Source organism: Pelophylax lessonae (assembly GCF_965119305.1).
Source record: "Pelophylax lessonae genome assembly, chromosome: 8".
Taxonomy (NCBI): domain Eukaryota; kingdom Metazoa; phylum Chordata; class Amphibia; order Anura; family Ranidae; genus Pelophylax; species Pelophylax lessonae.
The window spans coordinates 263,482,989-263,507,728 of NC_138775.1; the positions used below are offsets into that span (position 1 = coordinate 263,482,989).

The following is a 24,740-nucleotide window of genomic DNA, read 5'->3' on the forward strand; positions in this document are numbered from 1 at the left end:
ACAGAAGGCGGTCATATAAGAATAGGATGTACACACGTGCGGTGAAAGTAGAAATAAACAAATAAATGAAGATATAATAAGTACATGAACATAAACAAATGTCCACTGGATATACAGTTAACAGCCTTTAAGTATACCAGCGATGCTGCCTCAGAAGGATAAGGATTTCCTCGGAAACATGTGGTGCAGGCATAGCTCCCATGCGGTGTGTCCCAATGGAGAATGTGAGAAGAGCTTGAAGTAGGAGGTGGGGCTAGAACCAGTGGGAAATGTGTAATACCATAGAATACTGTCCAAAGGTAGTCTTTTGTTAGAGTGGCATCTTGTGGACAATGTTGGTATTGCAAGTCCACAGGATATTATTTTTTTCCTTATAGGCTGAAAGCATGACAGTGGGGGAGGTTCTTTTACAAGGGGAAGGCTGAGATCCATTTCCCGGCTTAGCAGAAACACAGGATCCATGCTTTCCTTACTAACAGAACTTCTACTCCTGTCCCGAATGATCGGCGGGTTCTGGCAGACATCGAGTCCACCGGACCCGCTGATTGGCTCCCGCTGTGTCCAATCCGGCACGCCCCAGACCTAGAAGTGCAGGATCATGTACAGGTACGTGATTCTTTGCAGAGCAGCCGCCCTGCCGCAGTAAATGTAGGTGAAGTGATCAGGAACCGATAAACTGACTCAGTGCTTCCGTAATTATTTGGCTATTGTTGCCGGTAGCCTCATCTCCCCATTCAGAGCCTAAGAAAACATCTGCTTCTCCCATCAATGGTTTGAGCTTATTGCAGCCTCACCAGGGAGCATAAGAGGAAGGTTGCACAACACAGAATCATGTAACAAAATGCTGAAGTCCTATCCAGAAATACTGTGCCATTCATTAACCACTTCCGGACTGCCCACCGCGTATTTACATCGGTAATTTGACGTTAAATACCGAGGTTATGGCAGCAGATGGCTGCTATAACTCCGGTATTTTTTCAAAACGGTGGGCCGTCCTCTTTGCCATAAAGGTGGTCCCAGCCGCAGATTCTCCCCGGGACCACCTTTATGGGTGGCAGGGAGAGGTGCCCCCCCCCCCCCGCCGCTTCCCGGTTGTTTTGCCCGCTTCCTGGAGGCGTCATTAGTGGGGAAAACGATCTGGTCCTCTCTCCTCCAAGGCAGGAAGTCCAGTGAGGGCAAGATGGCCACCCACTCGACTCTATGGCCTTGGAGGACCAGAGTGACATCATACGTTGCTTCCTCCCAACGGCCTTAAAGGGCCCATTTTTTTTCATCATGAAAAAATAACTTTTTTCTTTTTTGCTTTTTAGTGTAGATGTGAGATCTTTTTGCCCCCAGATCTCACATTAAAGAGGTCCTGTCCTGCTTTTTTCTATTACGAGGGATGTACATTACTTGTAAAAGGAATAAAAGTGATCGAAAACATTTTTTTTTTTTTAAAGGAACAGTGTAAAAAAAAAAAATAAATAGGAAAAAAAAAAAACCTTAAAGCGCCCCATCCCTGCTAGCTCGCGCGCAGAAGCGAAAGTATACACAAGTCACGCCCACATATATAAACGTCGTTCAAACCACACATGTGAGTTATCGCCGCGATCCTTAGCGCAAGTGCAATAATTCTAGCCCTAGACCTCTGTAACTTTAAAATGGTAACCTGTAGAAATTTTTTAATTATCGCCTATGGGGAATTTTGAAGTACCAATGTTTGTCGCCAATCCACGAGCGTGCTCAATTTTGAAGCATGACATGTTGGGTATTTATTTACTTGGCATAACGTTATCTTTCACATTATAGAAAAAAATTTGGATAACTTACCGTATATACTCGAGTATAAGCCGAGTTTTTCAGCACATTTTTTTGTGCTGAAAACGTCCCCCTCGGCTTATACTCGAGTCAAGGAAAAAAAAAAATTTCCTGTCCGCTCCGACGGGTTTAAGGTTTAAAAATGGCGCCGCCCGTCTCATACATGTCACCGCGCACGCACCGCCGCCGCTCGTGTAATTTCGGCTATTCCCGGCGCTGCTCGGGAGAGGCCAGGAATAGCCGAAATTATACGAGCGGCGGTGGCGCGTGCGCAATGACGTGTCGGCGCCGGGCGGCGCCATTTTTAAAATGAAGGCGTCTCTGGAACAGGTAAGTGAAACAGCTTCACTACCTGCCATTATGCAGGGCTGCGGGCACACTACAAGGGATGCAGTGCTGCGGGCATGGTCCACATGTACCATGCCCACAGCACTGCATCTCCTGTAGTATGCCCACAACCCCGGATCCTCTTGTACCATGCCAGTACCCTGCATTCTCCTGCACCATGCCAGTCACCCTGCATTCTCCTGCACCATGCCAGTCACCCTGCATTCTCCTGCACCATGCCAGTCACCCTGCATTCTCCTGCACCATGCCAGTCACCCTGCATTCTCCTGTACCATGCCCGCCGCCCTGCATTCTCCTGCACCATGCCAGTCACCCTGCATTCTCCTGCACCATGCCAGTCACCCTGCATTCTCCTGCACCATGCCAGTCACCCTGCATTCTCCTGCACCATGCCAGTACCCTGCATTCTCCTGCACCATGCCAGTCACCCTGCATTCTCCTGTACCATGCCCGCCGCCCTGCATTCTCCTGCACCATGCCAGTCACCCTGCATTCTCCTGCACCATGCCAGTCACCCTGCATTCTCCTGCACCATGCCAGTACCCTGCATTCTCCTGCACCATGCCAGTCACCCTGCATTCTCCTGTACCGTGCCCGCCGCCCTGCATTCTCACCCTAGGCTTATACTCGAGTCAATGATTTTTCCCATCATTTTGTGGTAAAAGTAGGGGTCTCGGCTTATACTCGGGTCGGCTTATACTCGAGTATATACGGTAACTGTTTTCTTATTTTTAAATTGAAAAAAGTGTATTTTTTCTAAAAAAAAAATTGCGTTTGTAAGACTGCTGCGCAAATACGGTGTGTAAAAAAATATTGCAATAATCTCCATTTTATTATCTAGGGTCTTTGCTTAAAAAATAATCATATATATCAGGGCTTTTTTTCAGCAGGAACGTGGGGGAACGCAGTTCCGGCACCTCCAGAACTGAATGTATGTACTGGCAAGGGGTGCTGGGGTGTGCTAGAGGGTCTACTAATTCTGGCTGCTGAGAAATCTATTGTTGCTGGAGGGGATCTATTTTTGCAGAGAAAGGGGGTCTATTGTTGCTGGGGAGGTCTTCTGTTGCTTGTGGGGGATCAATTGTTGCTGGGGTGGGTCTTATGTTGGGGGGGTCAATTGTTGCTGAGAGGGATCTACTGACAACAAAGGGGTCCTTTGTCGCTGGCTGCAGGAGGGTTTATTAATGCTGGCTGCTGGGGAATCTATTGTTGCTGAAGGGGATCTATTTTTTGAGGGGGGGGGTCTATTGTTGCTGGTGGGGGAACCTATTGTTGCTGGGGTGGGTCTTATGTTGCAGGGGGTCAATCGTTGCTGGGAGGGATCTACTGTTAAAGGAGGGGCCTCATGTTTCTGGCTGCTGGAGGGTCTATTGATGCTGGCTGTTGGGGAGTCCATTGTTGCTGGGGTTGATCTATTGTCGCTGTGGTGTCCATTGTTGCTAGATCTACTTTACTGCCTTTCTTGTTATCATTAACAAATGCCATAGAAAATACTTTGCGCCACAAAATGATACTTTCTGTAGGTTCTGTATTCTTTAAAATGGGTGGTGCTGGGAGGTGAATAAGGGGTGGAGCCTAGGAACAGTGCTCGGAAGTGGGTAGGGGGCGAAGTCAAGGGTTGATTTGGAAGGGAGGAGTTCCTGCACCTCATCTCTGAGAAAAAAATTCCTGATATATATAATGTTTGGGGGTTCTAATTAATTTATCTAGCAAAAAAAATGATTTTAACTTGTAATCAACAAGTGTCAGAAATAGGCCCGGTCCTTCAGTGGTTAACAGACTTACCGCAGCAGCAGATTTTTTGGACAGCATGAACAGCCATCTGAATCTGTTCTTTAATTAACTGAATTTAAAGATCTTATCCATGTTAGAAAAAAAATAAACCGTTTTCTTTTGTTAATTTGGCGGAGCGGTAATGTCCCAGTGATGATCGGTACATCGATGTGTTATCCTAACGATCATTGGATTTCCGGAGGAAGTATTCTGTATCTGGATGTAACAATAATGGAATCAGTCTGGATGACTAGCGGTGACATCTGCACGGTTTCTATCACAGATTGTTTATTTTGGCAATGCCGGCTAAATATCACCATAATAAACAGGACTCCCGGTGTGTTTATGGAGGGAGCGGGGTTTTTTTTTCTAGTTTATATTCCATAAGTTAACAAGTACAGACATAAGCAGCTGGTATATTGTGTGTTATGTGTAGGAAATCTGCGGAGAGAGGACCGGACGTCGCAGTATGCGCAGTCTACCAAGAGCTTACAAGGCAGGATGGGACTTATAGTTCCTCCATAGATGGAGGGACTCTCTTTAGTTATACTGCAGAACAGAAATACTCAGATAATGATTCTCATAGCTGTGTTATACTCAGTGGTGTATTTTGGTTTTGTGCTGCCCTAGGCAAGACTAAAATTGGGCGCCCTGCCCCCCCCCCCTATGTAAATTTGCCCCACTCCTTTTTTAACGGATGTGACTCCCTCCAAAATTGAAGGACTACAAGTCCCATGAACCCCTGAGATCTCACGAGAGGGGGGTTGGGTGATGGAGGGAGGGAGAGAGGGGGAGAGAGAGCGAGAGGGGGAGAGAGAGAGGGGGAGATAGAGGAGGGGTTGAAAGAGAGGGGGTTGAGAGAGGGGGGAATCAAAGAGTGAGAGAGAGAGGGGATGAGAGAGAGGGGGGGGGGTGATAGAGAGAGGGGGGATGAGAGAGAGAGGGGATGAGAGGGGGGGTGAGAGAGAGAGAGGGGGGATGAGAGAGAGAGAAAAGGGTGAGAGAAAGAGAGAGAAGGGGATGAGAGAGAGGAGGGGGTGATAGAGAGGGGGTAAATGAGAGGGAGGGGGTGAGAGAGGCAGCTCTAGCAACCAGTGGCCAATAGAGTCCAAGGTAGAGAGGGGCGACTTTTTTGCTGCCCCCCTGCAAAGTGCCGCCCTAGGCCTGGGCCTTGTTGGCCTAGGCCAAAATACAGCACTGGTTATACTATGTTTGCTGAGATGCCAAGATCATATGAGTGCCCAGAGGTTCCTTCACCCCTTCCCACCCAGCTCTGGCTTCCCTTTATGGAGGGATTCTAGCTATGGATATTTTATACATAGACACGTTGGTCCAGCTTGGACATACACTATATCAGGGGCGTAACTTCAGGGGTTGCAGGGGTTGCAATCGCTACCAGTGGGTGAACTTCCAGGATCGCAAAGGTCACACTTGGGACCGGACCCTGGCATTGCACCACTGTGGGGAGGCCCCAAGATTGCAGGAAGGGGGCCCACAAGATTGCAGGAAGGGGGCCCACTGCAGAACCTGTGAAAGAATCCTGCTGCGGGACCATAATAAAAGGCCATGCAACGAGTGTAAAGAGCCCCAGGATTAGTGGGAAGAGCCCTGGACTTGAAGGTAAGGGCCCCGGCCAGGGGTCTGGGGGGCCCTTCATGGTTTCTTGCATCAGGGCCCTGAAGGTTCTAGTTACGCCTCTGCACTATATTACTAAAAGTATTGGGACACCTGCCTTTACACACACATGAACTTTAATGGCATCCCAGTCTTAATCCATAGGGTTCAATATTGAGTTGGCCCACCCTTTGCAGCTATAACAGCTTCAACTCATCTGGGAAGGCTGTCCACAAGGTTCAGGAGTGTGTCTATGGGAATGTTTGACCATTCTTCCAAGAGGAAATTTGGTGAGGTCAGGCACTGATGTTGGAGAGAAGGCCTGGCTCGCAGTCTCCACTCTAATTCATCCCAAAGATGTTCTATCGGGTTGAGGTGCAGGCCGGTCAAGTTCCTCCACCCCAAACTCGCTCAGCCATGTCTTCATGGGCCTTGTTTTGTGCACTGGTGCACAGTGATTTTGGAAGGGGCCATCCCCAAACTGTTCCCACAAAGTTGGGAGCATGAAATTATCCAAAATGTTTTTCCCTTCACTGGAACTAAGGAGCCAAGCCCTACCCGTGAAAAACAACCCCACACAAGAATTTTAATTGGTCTATCGTTATTCAACCAATCAGGATTTGAATCGGTACAAAAATTTGTAATTTGTTATAAAATAATAAATTAAATGGAATTAAACTAAACTAAACGTAATGAATTCCGAAACTAATCAACAAAACAAAATGAGTAAATTCAAAATGAAACACATTTTTTCGCTCTGCACATGTCTACCCCCTACATCCCCATCAAAGTCCCATTTACATCTGGGACTCCATCAGTGTCCCCCTTATTTCAGGATCCCCATTAGTGCCCCCTTGCATCAGTATTCCCATCAAAACCCCCCCCTGTACATCTGCGTCTCCATCAGAGTCCTCTTTACATCAGAGTCCTCCCTTGCATCAGTGTCCCCATCAAAGTCCCCCCTACATCTGGGTCTCCATCAGGGTCCCATTTACATCTTGGTCTCTTTTAGAGGCCTTCTTACATCTGCGTCCCTATCAGTGTCCCTTTTACATCTGGGTCCCCATCAGGATCCCCCTTCTATCTGGGTCCCCTTCAGGGTTCCATTTACATCTTGGTCCTTGTATCAGTTGTGGATATTTTTTAACTGTTTCATGACAAATGTTCCCATACATGTGTAATAATATCTCTCACCCACAGGTGGTTTGGTGAGCTTTATGTGTAAAGATGGCTGCCGCATATCCAATTGACCATGTGGTTTTGGGGGGGAAGTGCAACCATGTCTTGCTGACATCACTCACAAAACAACCTGTGAGTGGTGAAAAGGAATGACCACATCCTGTGGGTGGTCTCTGGTATACAATGACTATAGAGTCTCTAGAATGGGGGCGAGAGGTTCATTTTTGGAGCTGTGGAAGGAAAGCATGCAGCAAAAAACTTCCTCATTGTCCTGTTCCAGATATCGAGTGCAAGCTGTTGCCAGAGGTAAGTATTATTTGACCTTTCTTTGGGATGTTGGGAATAGGATTGTATGTTTGAGTCTTGTTATTGTTTATGGTAAATTTTATGTGTAAGGAAGCTTTATGTATTTTGATTTCCAGTAAAGTTTTGTTTTATGCTTTTTATCAAAACTGCTCTTGGTGTGTCTGTTCATTTTAACCACTTGCCAACTGCCCGCCGCCTTTTCACTGCGACAGGGCGGCTCCGCTGCGTCCAGTCACGTAGTACTACGTGACTGGAGTGCATGTGGTTTCGGCAGCGCTCGCGCGCCGCCGGAGCCGCGCTCCCGCTGTGTTTAGACACATTACGTTACATTTTTTTTAAGAATAAATAAAAGTATGGAGTATGTGAGATAGGGACCTTAAAGTATTTGTTACCCCCAGATATGTGCCTGCTGTACCATGTACTTGTACTATATTAGAAAGTCTCCTATTCTCTTGGTATTGCTTCCTTTGTGTGAAATCCCTGGTGTTCCTGCCAGTCCCTCTGCTTTCCTGTTAAAAACTGACCACACTAAGCAGGAGAGCACAGTGTGGTCAGTTCTCTGGCTGTGCTAGGAACTCACCCGACTCTCCTGCAGTGATCAGGTTTGTCTTGACACGCCCCAGCTGCACAGCCATTCACTGGGAAGCTCAGTGTGCTGCTCCTTATCCTCCCCCCAGCTCGTATGCAGCTGAGAACATGTGGAGGGAATGAAATCACTTATAAAAAAGGGAAAAAAGGTATTTATAATGTTTTTTTTTTTTTTTAATATCTATACAAATGTAGCACTACTCCCTTGGGAGCTGCTGAAAACGGGTTCCCCTGGGTTACTCATAGCAACAACTTGTAAATCCTTAAGACTTTAGGTTTTTGGCTCGGTCAGTAAACAGTCCAGGGGATTTGGTTTTTGTTGTTTTTATTTTATGATGGAATGGGAGAAGGGATGAGTGGGATACTCCAACTTAGCAAACTATGCACAATCTTAAGGACTTCTATCTATGTTGAATGCGGCAAGGCCGCTGCTTCACCTTGCCACTTAAGTGAAGTATTGTCTGCAGCTCCACTGTCAGCTTCTCCAGGACCTTCAAGGCTCAGCTCCACACTGGGCTCACTAGGCCGACTGCCTGTGACCACTTTCCTCAGACTGCAGGAGGAGAGACAGCCATCACCCTCCTCCTGGGACTCTGCTTCCTCAGCTTTTATGGTCAATCCCAGAATGCACTGCGGTAGTGCCCTCCCACTGGGACTGCCACAAACCTCCATGTGCCACTGGCTGGGTTTCCTCCCCTGTCCAATAGGCTCCCCTATTGGATACCGTGGGGGCACTCCCTCAGACCAAGTGACTCACACCTGGACACATGCAACAGGCATAACTAACAGATCAGCTCCCCTGATAAGCAGAATGGAGCAAAACAAATGCTTTTTCCTAGCACCTATCTAGGAGGGTGCTACACAAAAATGTTTCATTTTCATTTCTATTTTAACCACTTGCCGACCGCTCACATTGAGCGTACTGCGGCAAAGTGGCTCATTATCGTCCAGCGACATAGGTCTACGTTGCTGGACTCCTACCCTTGTGTGCGGCGCGCGCGCGCCGCCGGAGGCTCGCTCCCGCTGTAGTCAGTCAAAGCGGGAGTCGGGCCAGGGGAGGAGCGGCGGTGATCACCGCTGCTCTTCCCTGATCGTCGGGGATCGAGTGAGGAGTTCCGCCTGCTTGTGTAAACAGAGCGGGCGGATCTCCTAAGTGACAGGCAGGGTCAGATTGCAGGTTTCAGCATAGCTGAATCTACGATCTGTCCCTGTGTCACATAGTCCCCTCCCCCCACACACGTCAGTAAGCACCAGGCATACATTAACCCCTCCCTCTCCAATAAAATTAACCCCTTCCCTGCCAGTGTCATTTTTACAGTAACAGTGCATATGTATAGCACTGATTACTGCAGTAATGTCACTGGTACCCCCAAAAGTGTCACAAATGTCAGTCAAGGGTCCGATCTGTCCGCCGCAATGTCACAGTCCCGCAAAAAAAAATCGCAGATCGCCGCCATTACTAGTTAAAAAAAAAAAACAATAAAAATGATTAAATTTCCCGTAGTTAGTAGCTGCGATCATCTTTGCGCAGAGCAATCAAAATACGCTTATTGCGATTTTTTTTACCAAAAATATGTAGCAGAAAACAAATTGGCCTAAAATGTTAAAAAATTTTGATTTCTACATTTTTTTGGGGGGGAATTTCATATAACAAAATGTGAAAAATATTGTTATTTTTTCAAAATTGTCGCTGTTTTTTTGTTTATAGCGCAAAAAGTAAAAAATCGCAGAGGGGATCAAATACCACCAAAAGAAATACATTTTGGCCTAAATTTATGACAAAAATTGAATATATTGGATATTTTTTAACTGTCAAAGTAGAAAAATATTTGTTATTATTTCAAAATTGTCGCTTTTTTTTATTAATATCGCAAAAAATGAAAAGCGCAGAGGTGATCAAATAGAAATAGAATAGAAAAGAAAGCTCTGTTTGTGGGAAAAAAGGGACATAAATTTTGTTTGGGTACGGCATTGCATGACCGCGCAATTGTCAGTTAAAGTCGCACAGTGCTGCATTGCGAAAAGTGGCCTGGACGTAAAGCAGGAAAATCCTCCGGTCCTAGTGTTTAAAATAAATGGATTGTTTTACAAGGTGATCGTTTACAATCACTTTAAGATTGTAAGCTCCTAGGGACGGGGATTGATGTGAATATGTAATTTGTCACTTCTATTTAAATAACTGGTAACTTGCTGTAATAAAATTCAAATTTTTAAAAACGTTTGGATTTGCTGTCACGGATTACACATAACTTGATTTTCTGGAAAGGAGGAAGTGACCCCCCCCTCCCCACCCCCTCCTGGTAACGAAATGAGTGTTTTGCAGCCTTTGCTCTCGGGAAGCATGGACACTACAAATCCCAGCATTCTCCCCCCCCCCCCCCCCCAGCATACTCGGGGGCTCGTAGTGGGTGCAGGTTGGCCACATCTCTTCTAGAAGGCCGTGTCTGGCCACACAATTTGCAGACTCCTCGATTCTATTCATAAAAGTGCTGCTGGAAGCGTCTTTATCTCCCATCAGCTTAATGTTCCAAATCACAACATCATTTCTGTTTGGGAAGCCGTCCAGTTATGAAGTAAATAACAATTCTCTGTAACAAAGCAGAAAATAGGAGCACTCAGATGTCACACAAATGTTTTCATTAGACACCCACTGATAAACCCCAACCGGCGTCTCTGTGTCGCATCCTGGGCGGGACGTTACGCTCACACCGACCCCCGAGCCATAATAATAAAATATGTTTTTTTTGTTTTTTGTAATCAGAATATTCTGTAGAGGTTTACCATCTACACTGAACATTTCATTGTTGACAATTTACATTTTAACATCCCTGCCCCACTTACATGAACAATTATTATTATTATACAGGATTTACCGGTGCATCTCATAAAATTAGAATATTATAAAAAAGTTAATTTATTTCAGTAATTCAATTCCAAAACTGAAACTCATATTTTATATACAGTGGGTACGGAAAGTATTCAGACCCCCTTACATTTTTCACTCTTTGTTATATTGCAGCCATTTGCTAAAATCATTTAAGTTCATTCTTCTTCCTCATGAATGTACACATAGCACCCCATACTGACAGAAAAACACAGAATTGTTGACATTTTTGCAGATTTATTAAAAAAGAAAAACTGAAATATCACATGTTCCTAAGTATTCAGACCCTTTGCTGTGACACTCATATTTAACTCAGGTGCTTTCCATTTCTTCTGATCATCCTTGAGATGGTTCTACACCTTCATTTGAGTCCAGCTGTGTTTGATTATACTGATTGGACTTGATTAGGAAAGCCACACACCTGTCTATATAAGACCTTCCAGATCACAATGCATGTCAGAGCAAATGAGAATCATGAGGTCAAAGGAACTGCCTGAAGAGCTCAGAGACAGAATTGTGGCAAGGCACAGATCTGGCCAAGGTTACAAAAAGATTTCTGCTGCACTTAAGGTTCCTAAGAGCACAGTGGCCTCCATAATCCTCAAATGGAAGACGTTTGGGACGACCAGAACCCTTCCTAGAGCTGGCCGTCCGGCCAAACTGAGCTATCGGGGGAGAAGAGCCTTGGTGAGAGAGGTAAAGAAGAACCCAAAGATCAATGTGGCTGAGCTCCAGAGATGCAGTCAGGAGATGGGAGAAAGTTGTAAAAAGTCAACCATCACTGCAGCCCTCCACCAGTCGGGGCTTTATGGCAGAGTGGCCCAACGTGAGCCTCTCCTCAGTGTAAGACACATGAAAGCCCGCATGGAGTTTGCTAAAAAACACCTGAAGGACTCCAAGATGGTGAGAAATAAGATTCTCTGGTCTGATGAGACCAAAATAGAACTTTTTGGCCTTAATTCTAAGCGGTATGTGTGGAGAAAACCAGGCACTGCTCATCACCTGTCCAATACAGTCCCAACAGTGAAGCATGGTGGTGGCAGCATCATGCTGTGGGGGTGTTTTTCAGCTGCAGGGACAGGACGACTGGTTGCAATCGAGGGAAAGATGAATGCGGCCAAGTACAGGGATATCCTGTACAAAAACCTTCTCCACAGTGCTCTGGACCTCAGACTGGGCCGAAGGTTTACCTTCCAACAAGACAATGACCCTAAGCACACAGCTAAAATAACGAAGGAGTGGCTTCACAACAACTCCGTGACTGTTCTTGAATGGCCCAGCCAGAGCCCTGACTTAAACCCAATTGAGCATCTCTGGAGAGACCTAAAAATGGCTGTCCACCAACATTTACCATCCAACCTGACAGAACTGGAGAGGATCTGCAAGGAGGAATGGCAGAGGATCCCCAAATCCAGGTGTGAAAGACTTGTTGCATCTTTCCCAAAAAGACTCCTGGCTGTATTAGATCAAAAGGGGGCTTCTACTAAATACTGAGCAAAGGGTCTGAATACTTAGGACCATGTGATATTTCAGTTTTTCTTTTTTAATAAATCTGCAACAATGTCAACAATTCTGTGTTTTTCTGTCAGTATGGGGTGCTATGCGTACATTCATGAGGAAGAAGAATGAACTTAAATGATTTTAGCAAATGGCTGCAATATAACAAAGAGTGAAAAATTTAAGGGGGTCTGAATACTTTCCGTACCCACTGTAGATGTGTTACACACAGAGTGATTTATTTCAAGCATTTTTTCTTTTAATTTTGATGATGATGGCTTACAGCTAGTGAAAACCCCAAATTCTGTATCTCAGAAAATTAGAATATAACATAAGACCAATAATTAAAGGATTTATATTACAGAAATGTTGGCTTACAGAAAAGTATGTCCTTGTACAGTATAGTATGCACTTAGTACTTGCTCGGGGCTAGGTTTGCATGAATTAATGCATCAATGCGGCGTGGCATGGAGGCGATCAGCCTGTGGCACTGTTGAGGTGTTATGGAAGCCCAGGTTGCTTTGATAGCGGCCTTGAGCTCATCTGCATTGTTGGGTCTGGTGTCTCATCTTCCTCTTGACAATACCCCACAGATTCCCAAACTACGGCCCTGCAGTTGTTCAGGAACTACAATTCCCATCATGCCTAGCCATGTCTGTGAATGTCAGAGTTTTACAATGCCTCATGGGATGTGTAGTTCTGCAACAGCTGCAGGGCCGTAGTTTGCTGGCCAATCAAGCACAGTAATACCATGATCATTAAACCTGGTATTGAAGAACATGGTTAGTCCACAGACATAAGTCCCCTATTGGAGGAGGTGCCACATCCCGAAATGCAGTAGACAGAAAAAAGGATCCCCTAAGGGTTTGGTACTTTTTAGGCACTCAAAATAATACAAAAATTGATAAAAAGTATTAACATTTTATTGTACAAAAGATATATAAAACATACATCATAAATAACTAAATAAATGGGCAAACAGTTCCATAAAAGAAAAACACAGCACAGAGAGATGCAGAAAATTAACAGCAGAATACCCAACGCTTTTCGAAGCTGTGTGCATCTTTTTCAGGGGTAATTTAGCTAGATACTGCAAGTAACATTATAATCTGTGATTGTGTTGAAATTTTTTCCGTTTGTTGGTTTTAAACCAAGTATGCGATTTCCAAGCCTGCCTGTAGGCTTTCAAAACAGTGGAGATCAAACTGAGCCCCTTGATCAAACAAACGGGGAGAGAAAAAGAGGGGGAGAAAAACTTGTCCCCTACGCATTGATGCAGTCATTGATGCAAAAGGAGCCACAACCAAGCATTGAGTGCATACTATACTGTACATGGACATACTTTTCAGTAAGCCAAAATTTCTGTATTAAAAATCCTTTTTTTATTGGTCTTCTGTAATATTCTGCTTTTCTGAGACAGTGATTTTTGGGTTTTCACTAAATGTAAGCCATAATCATAGAAATTAAAAAAAAAAAAAAAAGAAATGCTTGAAATATATCACTCTGTGTGTAACGCATCTATATAAAATATATGAGTTCCACTTTTTGAATTGAATTACTGAAGTAAATGAACTTTTTAATGATATTCTAATTTTATGAGATGCACCTGTATATATATATAGCGCCAACAGGTTGCATAGGGCTTTACAATCTAAACTAAATTAAAAGGCCAATTTGGGTGGAAGATGATTTTTGGATTGTGTATGAAAACCCACAGTAAGGTTACATTCAAATAGTCAAATAGCAGTGGACAGGGGTGACCGTTGGCCGATTGAAAGCGCTGCTTTTGCTCACTGTGTGCCATCAGCTGTTGCTGTTGACAGCAGCTGTCAGATTTGCTGCATTTTGCTGCTGCACATGTGTTACGCAGGCGTTAACAGGTAAACATTATCCAGTCCTTAGTGTAGTGGGTATACCAGACAAAATCCTATGTTAGAAAAAGGTGACCTTTGCATTTATTTCTACATTTGAATCTACATATATGTGTGAACAGATTTTTTCACATCTGAAGACAGTGTTAAGTCCATCTCAAAGCCAACTTACAACAGATAATTCAGAAGCATGTTCGCAGCTGAAAATTCCATCCTACAGATCAGACATATCACAACTGTTCTGCTTTAAGCACCACTTTATGCATTGACATGCCTCCTTTAGACCTCAGTCCATCCAGCCAGTATGGTCACCTGATGAATAAGCACCTTCCACAAACAGCTTAACTTTCCAATAAGACACAGCAAATGTAGTGTTACGCACCGTAGTGTTACTAGTTATAACGCAGTGCGCGGGATGTTCACCAGCCAAATAAATGTTTAAAGAAACAATCATCTTCTCAGCCTTATGCCTGCTATGAAGGCTGGCAGATCACTGACGGCACATGAAGAAGAAGGGAAGGGTCGATCTAGAGCAGTGATGGTGAACCTTGGCACCCAAGATGTTTTGGAACTTCATTTTCCATGATGCTCAACTACATTGCACAGTGCATAAGCATCATGGGAAATGTAGTTCCAAAACATCTGGGGTGCCAAGGTTCACCATCACTGATCTAGAGACTTAATCAAAGTGTTTGCTACCCCAACGTTTCATATTTCTGATATGTGGCTGCTGTACCATGAACTTGTATGATAAAGTATCCTGTTCTCTTTGTATTGCTTCCTTTATGTGAAATCTCTGGTGTTCCTGCCAGTCCCTCTGCTTTCCTTATTAAACATGACCACACTAACCAGTAGAGCACAGCAGCACAGCATAGTCAGTTCTCTAGCTGTGCTCGGAACTCAACCTTCTGTCCTTCAATGATCAGATTTGTCTTGACAATCCGCCCTACCTGCACAGCCTTTCACTGGGAATCTCAGCGTGCTGCTGCTTCACCTCCCCCCGCTCTTATGCAGCTGAGAACACTTATAAAAAAGATATTTATAATTTTTTTTTTATATCTATACACAAATGTTTTGCCTTTCAGTTCTGTTTTAAACTAAATGGGTTGGTAACAATGTGATTGTTTACAATCACTTTAACTAGCCCCAGCATACAGGGAAGCTAGATTGTACCATTAAACAATGCAAAAATAACACATTTTTGTTAAACTGAATTGGCACTAGATGTCGGCATCAAAGCAATAATACATACATAATGAAATCCAATGCAACAGTAATGGATAAATGAAAAGTGTTCCAGAAAAACAAATTTGTGATGTCCAGTATACTATTCAGTGCACATTAATTGTAAATATGAACAAGTTTTATGTGTGCACATCTCAATATAAGAATAATTAGGAGTTTAATTTACTATTAGCAGTACAACTCTGAGTGCAAAAATTAAAAATAAGCTATACAGCTAAGGCACTCTATTGTTCACTGGCAGGCCAGTTGTTTAAGGCTTCATGTACACTACAGCTCCTAAACTTGAGTTTAGGAACTTTTGGGGGGGGGTTGCCAAAGCTCCTATACTCAACTCCATAAAAGCCTTTGTGCCGATGTACACATAGGCTTTTAGGATCGTTTAGGAGCTGCTGTGGTTAGAGGAGGTTCAACTTCCCTCACCTGAACGTGGGAGAACTTTTGACTGCTGGCCATAAAACACAGCAAAATCGTGCTGTGATTTTGCCGCCTTTTGTAGGTTCCAGCAGCCAATGGTCATAAAGGGCTATGTGTACATGAAGTCTTATGCTTGTAAATTGACACTGTAAGGCTTCATGTACACTAGTCTTCACTGGCAGCTCCTAAACTTGAGTTTAGGAGCTTTTGACATTTTTTTTTCCAAAGCTTCTAAACTCAACTCCATAAAAGCCTATGTGTTTTAGCAGAGTTTAGGAGCTGTCGCTTTTAGGTGAGCTTTAACCTCCCTCTCCTGAACACGGGAGAATTGAGTTCAGGATAGGAACGTTTTGAATGCTGCAATTTTGCTGTGTTTTGCATTTTCCTGCGGCCGCGGTAAATGTAGGCCCGTGTACATGAAGCCTAAGGTGTATATTATGTGTATTTCCTATATTTGTCAGCTCCATCTAGTGGCCAAATTGTGTAATTTTCCTAAAATACTGCATTATGGCCACTAGATGGTGCTGTCAATCATAAGAAAAACATGTATAGGACACGTTGTGAGGATTATTATCGATGGCTGTGTGAATCCTAGGGCATTGGCACAGTAAATTGTTTATAAATCGACCTCATAATGTGGAAAGGTTGCCAGCCCCTGCTCTAACCTTTAGACCCGGTTCACACTACTGCGTGTGCCGGGTTCGCATGTCATGTCGGAGCGCACTGCTCCGACATGACATGCGATAAGCTGTGCGGTGCGAGTTTAGCCATACAGTTTGTATGGCTAAATTCGCACCGCACCCGCAGCAAAGACGCACAGGAGGCATTTTTGCTGCCGCATCAGGATCGGATCGCACAGCGGTTCACACTTGTGCGATCCGATCCTGTGCGAACTGCACGATCGCACTGCGATATGCGATCAAACTGGGGGTGTCGTTAAGATTACATTGACACCCCCAGCGGATCGCATATGGCAGTGTGAACTGCCGGGGGTGCGTGTGCGATGCGGGAACAGGCTGCGAATTCGCAGCCTTCCCGCATCGCAATAGTGTGAACCGAGCCTTACTATTCTATTTTGGACTTTAGATACATTTTGTCCAATTAGGTGCCAACCTTTTTGTGGATTGTGACGCCAATCATTTATTCACTGTGATTGGCTGCACAGTGATGATGTAATTGGAAGCCTGTCATTATAAACCACCTTTGTATTAAATGAACAAGTGAAGCCTAATTGCCATATATAGAGTAAAAAAACATATAAACTCTTGAAAACTCTATTTTACCAATACATTTTCAGAAGCCTTATTAGAAAGAAAAAACAAACAGTGCATATAGTGCAGCCTACATAAACCAATCTGTGCAAGAACACATGCCAAAAAAATGTGTCCTATACTGTGCAGCAAGCTTCCACTATAACAAATGTGCTTGAACATTCCTCAAGATTTGTATCAGAAAAACAGTGATGGTCAAATTCTCTTCTCAATAACATCCACCACCTTGTTGTGTCCTTCACCTTCACCTACAGAGCCTTGAAAAAGTATTCATACCCCTTGAAATTTTCCACATTTTGTCATGTTACAGCCAAACACATAAATGTATTTTATTGGAATTGTATGTGATTATTATTATTAATATTATTATCAGGGGCGGCCCGTCCATTGGGGGCACGGGGGCGCTGCCCCCCCTATACGTGCGCCCAGCCCCCTAATCTACATGCAGGGCGCCGGACACATGGATTCCAATGTGGAGATTTTTTTTTTTTGAAGCACGTGATTAGAGCCGGAGGCTTCAGAAAAGGGTGGGCTTGGGACGCAGAACACTGCGCCCCGAGCCCACCCAGTTGTATGACAATGGCGAATGAATATTTGCCATTATCACACTGACTCTCCTCCCAGCCAATCAGGAAGCGAGACTCCTTTCCTGATTGGCTAAAAAGAGACGTGATTTTACTGCCCATTAGCCAGGAAGACGGAGAGGACATACGGCCGAGGAGACTCACAGCGGCGCTCGAGGAAGGCAAAGGGAATGATTCTGGCGGTCTGGCTGGGCAGCCAACCATCCATCCCGGAAGGGGGGAGGAAGGAGGGAGGGGGTGGTAGAGCAGATTGCCAGCTGGCCGTTCTGCGGGGGGGGGGTTTGGTTTTGCCGCTGCCATCCCAAATTTTAATTCACCAGCCGCCACTGATTATTATTATACAGGATTTTTATAGTGCGCAGTGCTTTACTATGTTAGGGCAGACACTACAGTTACAATACATTTCAATACAGGAGGAATCAGAGGGCCTGCTCGTTAGAGCTTACAATCTAAGAGGGAGGGTCAAGTAAAAAAGCTAATACTGTGGGGGATGACCTGATGAAGAGAAAAAAAGAACAGTTGTTAGGTGGGGGCAGGATAGGCTTCTCTGAAGAGAAAGGTTTTCAGGGATCACCAAAAAGTCGATAGAGTTGGAGATAGATGGATAGATAGGGGTAGGGAACTCCAAAGGATGGGAGAGGTTCGGGAGAAGTCCTAGAGGCAGGTATGGGAGGAGGTGACGAGGGAGCAAGAGAGCAGGAGGTCTTGGGAGGAACCTAGAGGAAGATTTATTTTGAGACTAGGTTAGTGATGTAGCTGGGGGCCGAGTTAGACCAACACAAAGTGGACGTTGTGAAGTGGAAGGAAAAGGATAAATGGTTTTCAAAATTTTTTGGCTTATAAATATCCGAAAAGTGTGGTGTACATTTGTATTCAGCCCCCCTGAGTCAATGCTTTGTAGAACCACCTTTCGCTGCAATTGGAGTAAGCAAGGGAGGGTGGCTACCTTCCTACATACATTGTGACCATAAAGAACGTAGTTACCCTCTAACAGGAGGTCAACACCAAAAAGATCCAACCTCAAACAAAATCTACATGCAAAAAACTAGCTGATGTGCAGATCTTCATACACCATTAAGGCATTCTGGTAAAAAGTTGCTCATAGTTAAATTACTTTGTCAATGTGGTGCTCCTGCTCTCTGATAATTCCACTGGGTATTGGAAAAGGATCTGCAAGGCCCGGCCATACACAGAGCAAATTTCTTTGGGTTGCAGGAAAGAAATTTTCTAGACTCCCCCATCAACACAGGAGAAGACAATGTTTCGGCAGGGGGGGGGGGGGGGGCGGGAGCGGATGGGGGAAGCCATCCCCACTGGGAAAAGACAGTGATTGTCACAAGGGAATCTGGCAGGCTGGTTGTACCTAAGTTGATCGATCAACTTGGTACATTTAGCCTGCCCATTACCGGTTCCAATCTTGGCCGGTTCCTTCCTGTATGGCCAGCCTAACAACACAAAAGTAACACACCCGCTCTAGTGTAATCCAGTTTATTAAGAGCAACACTAAAACCTTCACTTGACACACTCACATTGATCCACAGTAAGGATGAGCATGCCTGCGTCAACACAACTACCTCCTGGATGGCCGCTGCAAGATCTGGATCAGATATCACCTCCAAATGAGCCAGATATTAGCCTGGAGCTCCCAGAAGCTGCTAATGCCGGTCCCCTGTTGACAGGAGACCGCAAAATTGAGGAGAGTGGAGAGACAGAGACACACATCACGGCTGCCACGATGACGCGTTTCAGAGGCGTGGCCTCCTTTGTAAAATAAAAAGAATGTGGAGATTTGGAGGAGGCGGGGAGCAACAGAAGGGATTTTTTTTGAGTTAAAAATGCTTGCATATAAATTTTTCTTTTTAAACCAGAGCTTAGTGTCACTTTAAATATGCTGTTTTGCAGGCACTTTTTTTTTTTTTTTTAAAGCAACGGTGTCACTTTAGGCATAAGAAATGTAAATACAATCTTCACATTAATAAAAAAACAACATGTAACCATATTGCTTTACTCAGCAGCCCATTGCAATCATTATTTTTTATTTTTTATTTTTTGCTGCATCCAGAATTCAGTCCTGAACAAGAAACAAAGCACTAATCCAATTTCCTTTTTCTGCCTGCAAACTGTTGCGCGCAGCCGTCGATAATTCAAGAAAGGAGAGCGCTATTACAATATGCACAACCTCTGCTTTTATGCCGAATCAAATATCACCTCTGATGTATCAAAAAAAAAAAGTAGCGAAAGTCGAAATTTGCATTCCCTCCCATAATTCCCCTGGCCCTGCTACAAAAAGCTGTCAAACTCAGACACAAGTGTGGGTGGTCCCTGAGGGTCAGCGGAGAGGGAGGTGATAGGGGGGATCAAAATAAAGCAGGCAGCATAATGTGACATTGCTTGGGAAGAACCCTTCTTTTTCTTTTTTTTTCATCTGTCTGGGAGATTAGGCTGCTCCAGTGATGTTGAGATTTAATGCAGTATTTGCCTCCCAGTTAAAAGGCCAATGGCTTTCGTAGACAGCGTATCCCCCCCCCCCCCCCCTTAGTGCAGACACATCAGGGCTGGTCCGATGACATGTGTTAGTTGTGATAAGCGGAGGGTATTACCAGCTAGAACCTGCAGCTGATCTCTCAGCAAGTGTACAAGTTTTCTCAGCATGTTAAAAAAAAAAAATGAAATCGATGTTGTTATACAGACAATGCGTCCCCCCCCCCCACCCTCCTCCTTCTCCCCATCCGCTCAAAAGTGCCAGTGAGGATCATTAATCACCACAAGAGCCATACATAAGATGCCATCTGGCAGACCGCCAGCCGAGGATAACTCTATCTCCCAGCCTACCTTGTGGTCCAAGACGCTGATGTAGCCCTCCAGGATGGGGATGGGGGGGTCCTCCTTGGTGCTGGTCTTGCCCTCGCTCCGGACTGTTGCCGAGGATGGAGGCTGCGAGCTTTGTACCTTCATAGTCCTCATATTGCTGTACATGATCACCAGACTGGTACACATGGTGCTAAGAGCAAGCAACACTGCCAACCCATGGCGCTGTAGACAGAAAGGGGGGCACAGTTACCATCCATCAAAGAGCCGGTAGCAAAGCACTTACCCACAGCCTATACATTATATCATGTGGTGTCCAACGTTGTTCCTGTGCCTTAAATTTTATTTACGCCTAGCGTGCGTTTGTTTGAAATCCATAATTGTGCTCTCAACACCCCCCCCCCCCCTTCCTTGTTAATAGACACACATTTTAAGTTCATTGTGTCTGGGAAATTCATGCGTGGCCAAATATTTGTAAGCTCAATAATTGATTGCCAGTATCTTGGTTCAGGCATGGCTTGCGATAATTGAGTCATGAAGGGGTTAATTACAGAGCCAAAATAGGGACTTCCAAGTATCGGAAGGATTCTCTGTTGCACGCAGAGGTCTTAATGGGTGGCTAAAGGAAATCTCCATGGTCGCCCATGGCGGTTCCTTTTTTGCCGTAGAAAAGGTGGTTGCCTCTGTGCCACATCAGGACATCGGGCGATTTGGGAAGAGCGATTGTGGCTGGTTGGGAATGGAGGACCTCCTGCCACTCTTAGTAATGCTGACTATATGAATAATGGTAGAACCTGACACTCGAAAACAACTGGGGAACACAAGAAAGAAAAACATTGGCTTGGTCAAATTAGGGTGAATGTTCTACCAGGACCAATTATTTAGATTGTTTACCCCAATAAGTGCAATGGATTCTAAAAGATACGTTTTGTAACCAAAACAATTATTATTAAACTATTGCGATAACCTGTGCATGCATTAGAAATCTGCCCAGGTATGCCTACCTGAACCCTATAGGCTCCAAATAGCAGTACACACGGGGGACGTTTAGTTCCACAACAGCTGGAGAGCTCCGATTCTGGATGATAATATTCTAGCACAAGATAATTATGATAGACAACCCAGAACAAATCCAAGTTACATTAGACAATGGCAATTCATCGTTATGCTGCGCTGGCCCCAGGTGACCTCAAGTTGGCTGTCCACCTGTCACAAAGCCCCTTCTGACTCCTAAGTCATCCATGGTCATAGGTTATATAGCTGCCATTTGGATACAATTCTCAGAGCTGCCATAGACAGGCAGATTTATAATGACTAGAATGGTGGTCATGTTCCCTTGCTGGAATTGTCTGCAATTCCTCTCCAACTTGCACAGAGTACAGATACAGGGAGTGAAAAGTTTGCTCCCTTTGCTACGGAGGAAAGGGATCAGCTGCTTGAGGTATCTAATATATTGGAAAATCATCGCCTTTGACAATGGCTATCAGTTGTTGTTAACCCACGGATAGCTCAGTTGTTGCAAGCAATGCAGTTGCATTCATCAACATGCGTGGCCACCTTTAGATTTGGCAATTGTTAGTTCCCCTGGGAAGTTCCATAATCATGTCAACATCTGGCCATGGAGCCTGATAATATTTCAGCACACAACTGAAAGTGATTTTCTTATTTTATGTATACAAACGCAGGATCTTCCAATCATAGGCAGGAAACACATTCCAGAACCATTAGCTAAACATCAATTCCCACCATTAGCCTCCAGAACTTTTTGAAGACCCTTCTGTTCATGTATTATCTTGTACGAATGGTCATCGTCACTCACAAGGCTCCATTCACAAAGGTAACGCAGCAGGATATGGATTCTTTGTTTTTAAAAAAGTTCAATGAGATTTGAAAATTACATTAAAGATTCTTATCCTAGTGTTGAAGCTTTGTGAATTGAGCAGTTTGGCAAATGGAAACAAACGTGTAAAAAAAAATGTATAGCCCTAGAGACCAACTTTTCTCTAGGCGCCAACAGTTTGAGAACAACTAACACCATCGTATATACACCGTCTACCTTTACAACAAAAGACCGTGTTAAAAATCTATGCATGGTAATTTTTATTAAATGTCTATGTATACATGGGGTCATAAAATTTCCAAATGTGATGGATAAGTTTACAGGTCAACCAAACATATGCCTTAATCATTCTGTTCTTCATCATCATCATCATCATCTTCATCCCCTTATCGTTCTGCTCCAACTTTTCAGCTGAAAGTTAACTATAATAAAACTGTTACGATTTACTGTATTTTCTGGCGTATAAGACTACTTTTCAACCTCAAAAATATCCCCCAAACATGGGGGGTCGTCTTATACACCGAGTATAATATCTCCAAGGTAACCTAAGTATAAGTATTACCGGTAGATCATGTAATAGCGGGGTCGTCTTATACGCCCAGTCCTCTTATACGCCGGAAAATATGGTAGCTTGTTAACCCGCAACTCTGTGGCACTACAACGCTCAGCATGCACAGGACGCCATGGCATCTAGTTCCACTGACCATGAAGCACACTGGGGCTTCAACAGCTGGACATGCCATAGCAACACTCACCCACACCCCTGGCAAAGGGTTGGACGAATGAAGATAAAATTTGCTAGCCAGCTACAAAATTTAGGAAATTTTAGGTTACAGGTGCCTTCCACTCAAAAAAAAAAAGAAAAAGTTATTTCCCAGCTGTCTTTTTTTTTGTCCGATACCTACCTCCTGGGATTCAGCCAGCTACGAAATCAGGGGTCCCCCCCCCCAAACGCACCCCCAAGTCCCTACTCTAAATTTTGCAAAGTTTGACAATGAGGATGCTGAGCTGGGATCGGCATGATCGGTGCACTCGCCTCCCTCCCGCCGACCCCCCTCATCCCTGAGCAGGCTTATACCAATAATTGCAATAATTGACTTACCAGCAGTGTCTTCATCTTGTGCTGTTCAGCAAGGGAAGATCAGACGTCCTCATCAGCTAGGTAGCCCGGCTCTCTCCTATCTGCCTCCGCTGCTTCCATTGTAGACAAGCTCTGACATCTCCTTTAAGAGAAAAAGGGTGGCAGTTGAGTGGGAAGGCAGGGCAGGGAGAGGCAGCACAGGGGGGGTGGTGGTGGGGGGGAGGCAGGGCAGGCAGGGCAGCCTCTTCAGCTTGAGCTGCTGTTGCTGAGATTACAGACAGATTTAAACTGGACCCTCTTGCTCTGTGTCTGATTCTACACAACTGCTGCCAGCTTGCATCCGCCGGGTCCTAACGCCGCTCCTTTCACTGATGCAGAACACAAAAGCATCACTGACGGCTGGTCCAGGGGAAGCTTTTTGTTTTAAAGGGACACGGCACTGCTGAACTGAAAGCTGCTTTATAGAATAGAGGTTGTAAATGTCCCCACCAAAAGATCTGAGATCTGGACATCTTAGATATTTAGAAGTTCTTAAGGGGCTAAAATAATCTCCCCCAACCCTCACCCTTAATATTCTCATGTGTATAGAGCTGACTCTATATTGGCAGGCGAAAGGATTAGGGGCCACTTCACACTTGTGCATGCATGTGTGTATATGTTTTCCTGCGTTGAGGTATGCTGCGTAAAGAGGCACCATAACCCAATACAGCCCCGGAAGGTTTTACCCCCTTCCTGACCAGGCTCTATTTTGCGATTCAGCACTGCGTTACTTTAACGGACAATTGCGCGGTCGTGTGTACCCAAACTAAATTGACGTCCTTTTTTTCCCACAAACAGAGCTTTCTTTTGGTGGTATTTGATCACCTGTGCGATTTTTTTTTTTTTGCGCTATGAGCGACAATTCTGAAAAAAAAAAAAAAAAAACAATATTTTTTTTCACTTTCTGCTTTATAACATTCTCAAAAAAAAAAAGACAATTTAAAAATCAAAATTTTTTAACATTTTAGGCCAATTTGTATTCTGCTACATATTTTTGGTAACAAAAATCGCAAAAAGCGTATTTTGATTGGTTTGCGCAAAAGTTATCGCGTTTACTAACAAAGGGAAATATTTTTGTCATTTTTGTTGTTTTTTTTTTAACGCGTAATGGCGGCGATCTGCAATTTTTTTTGCGGAACTGCGACATTGGGGCGGACAGATCGGACCCTTGACTGACATTTTTGACACTTTTGGGGTTACCAGTGACATTACTACAGTAATCAGTGCTATACATATGCACTGTTACTGTAAAAATGACACTGGTAGTGAAGGGGTTAACTTTTTTGAGAGGGAGGGGTTATGTGTGTCCCTAGGGGCGTGATTCTAACTGTGATTGGCTGTGGCTTGAGCTGTAGGAACAGTGATCAACGGTCCTACATAGTAGAACTGTATGATCACTGTTTCTACACAGGGGAGAATGACAGGTGGCTTGTTTACATTAGCCGCCTGCCTTTCTCCCTCTCCACGACGATCGCTGAGTGACCGGCGGGCATCGGGTCCGCCGGTCACACACGCGGGGGGGTCCGTGACTGTGCGGGAGCGTGCCTCCGGCGGCGCGCGCTCGCTCCCCAGAGCCTCACAGGCTAGTGACGTACCCA

At 44.6% G+C, this 24,740-nt stretch overlaps 1 protein-coding gene across 1 annotated transcript in view; it reads right to left on the bottom strand.

Moving 5' to 3' along the window:
* ST6GALNAC5 (ST6 N-acetylgalactosaminide alpha-2,6-sialyltransferase 5) overlaps positions 1 to 23,429 on the bottom strand; it is a 290,816-nt gene extending 267,387 nt beyond the window's left edge. Inside the window, exons 1-2 of the mRNA XM_082266227.1 lie at positions 23,125 to 23,429; positions 20,207 to 20,407 (exon numbers count right to left, since the gene is read on the bottom strand). Of these exons, the coding sequence (XP_082122353.1) occupies positions 20,207 to 20,407; positions 23,125 to 23,139 (216 nt within the window). The 5' untranslated portion in view covers positions 23,140 to 23,429. The remainder of the gene's footprint in view (positions 1 to 20,206; positions 20,408 to 23,124) is intronic.
* Positions 23,430 to 24,740: the final 1,311 nt, after the last annotated feature.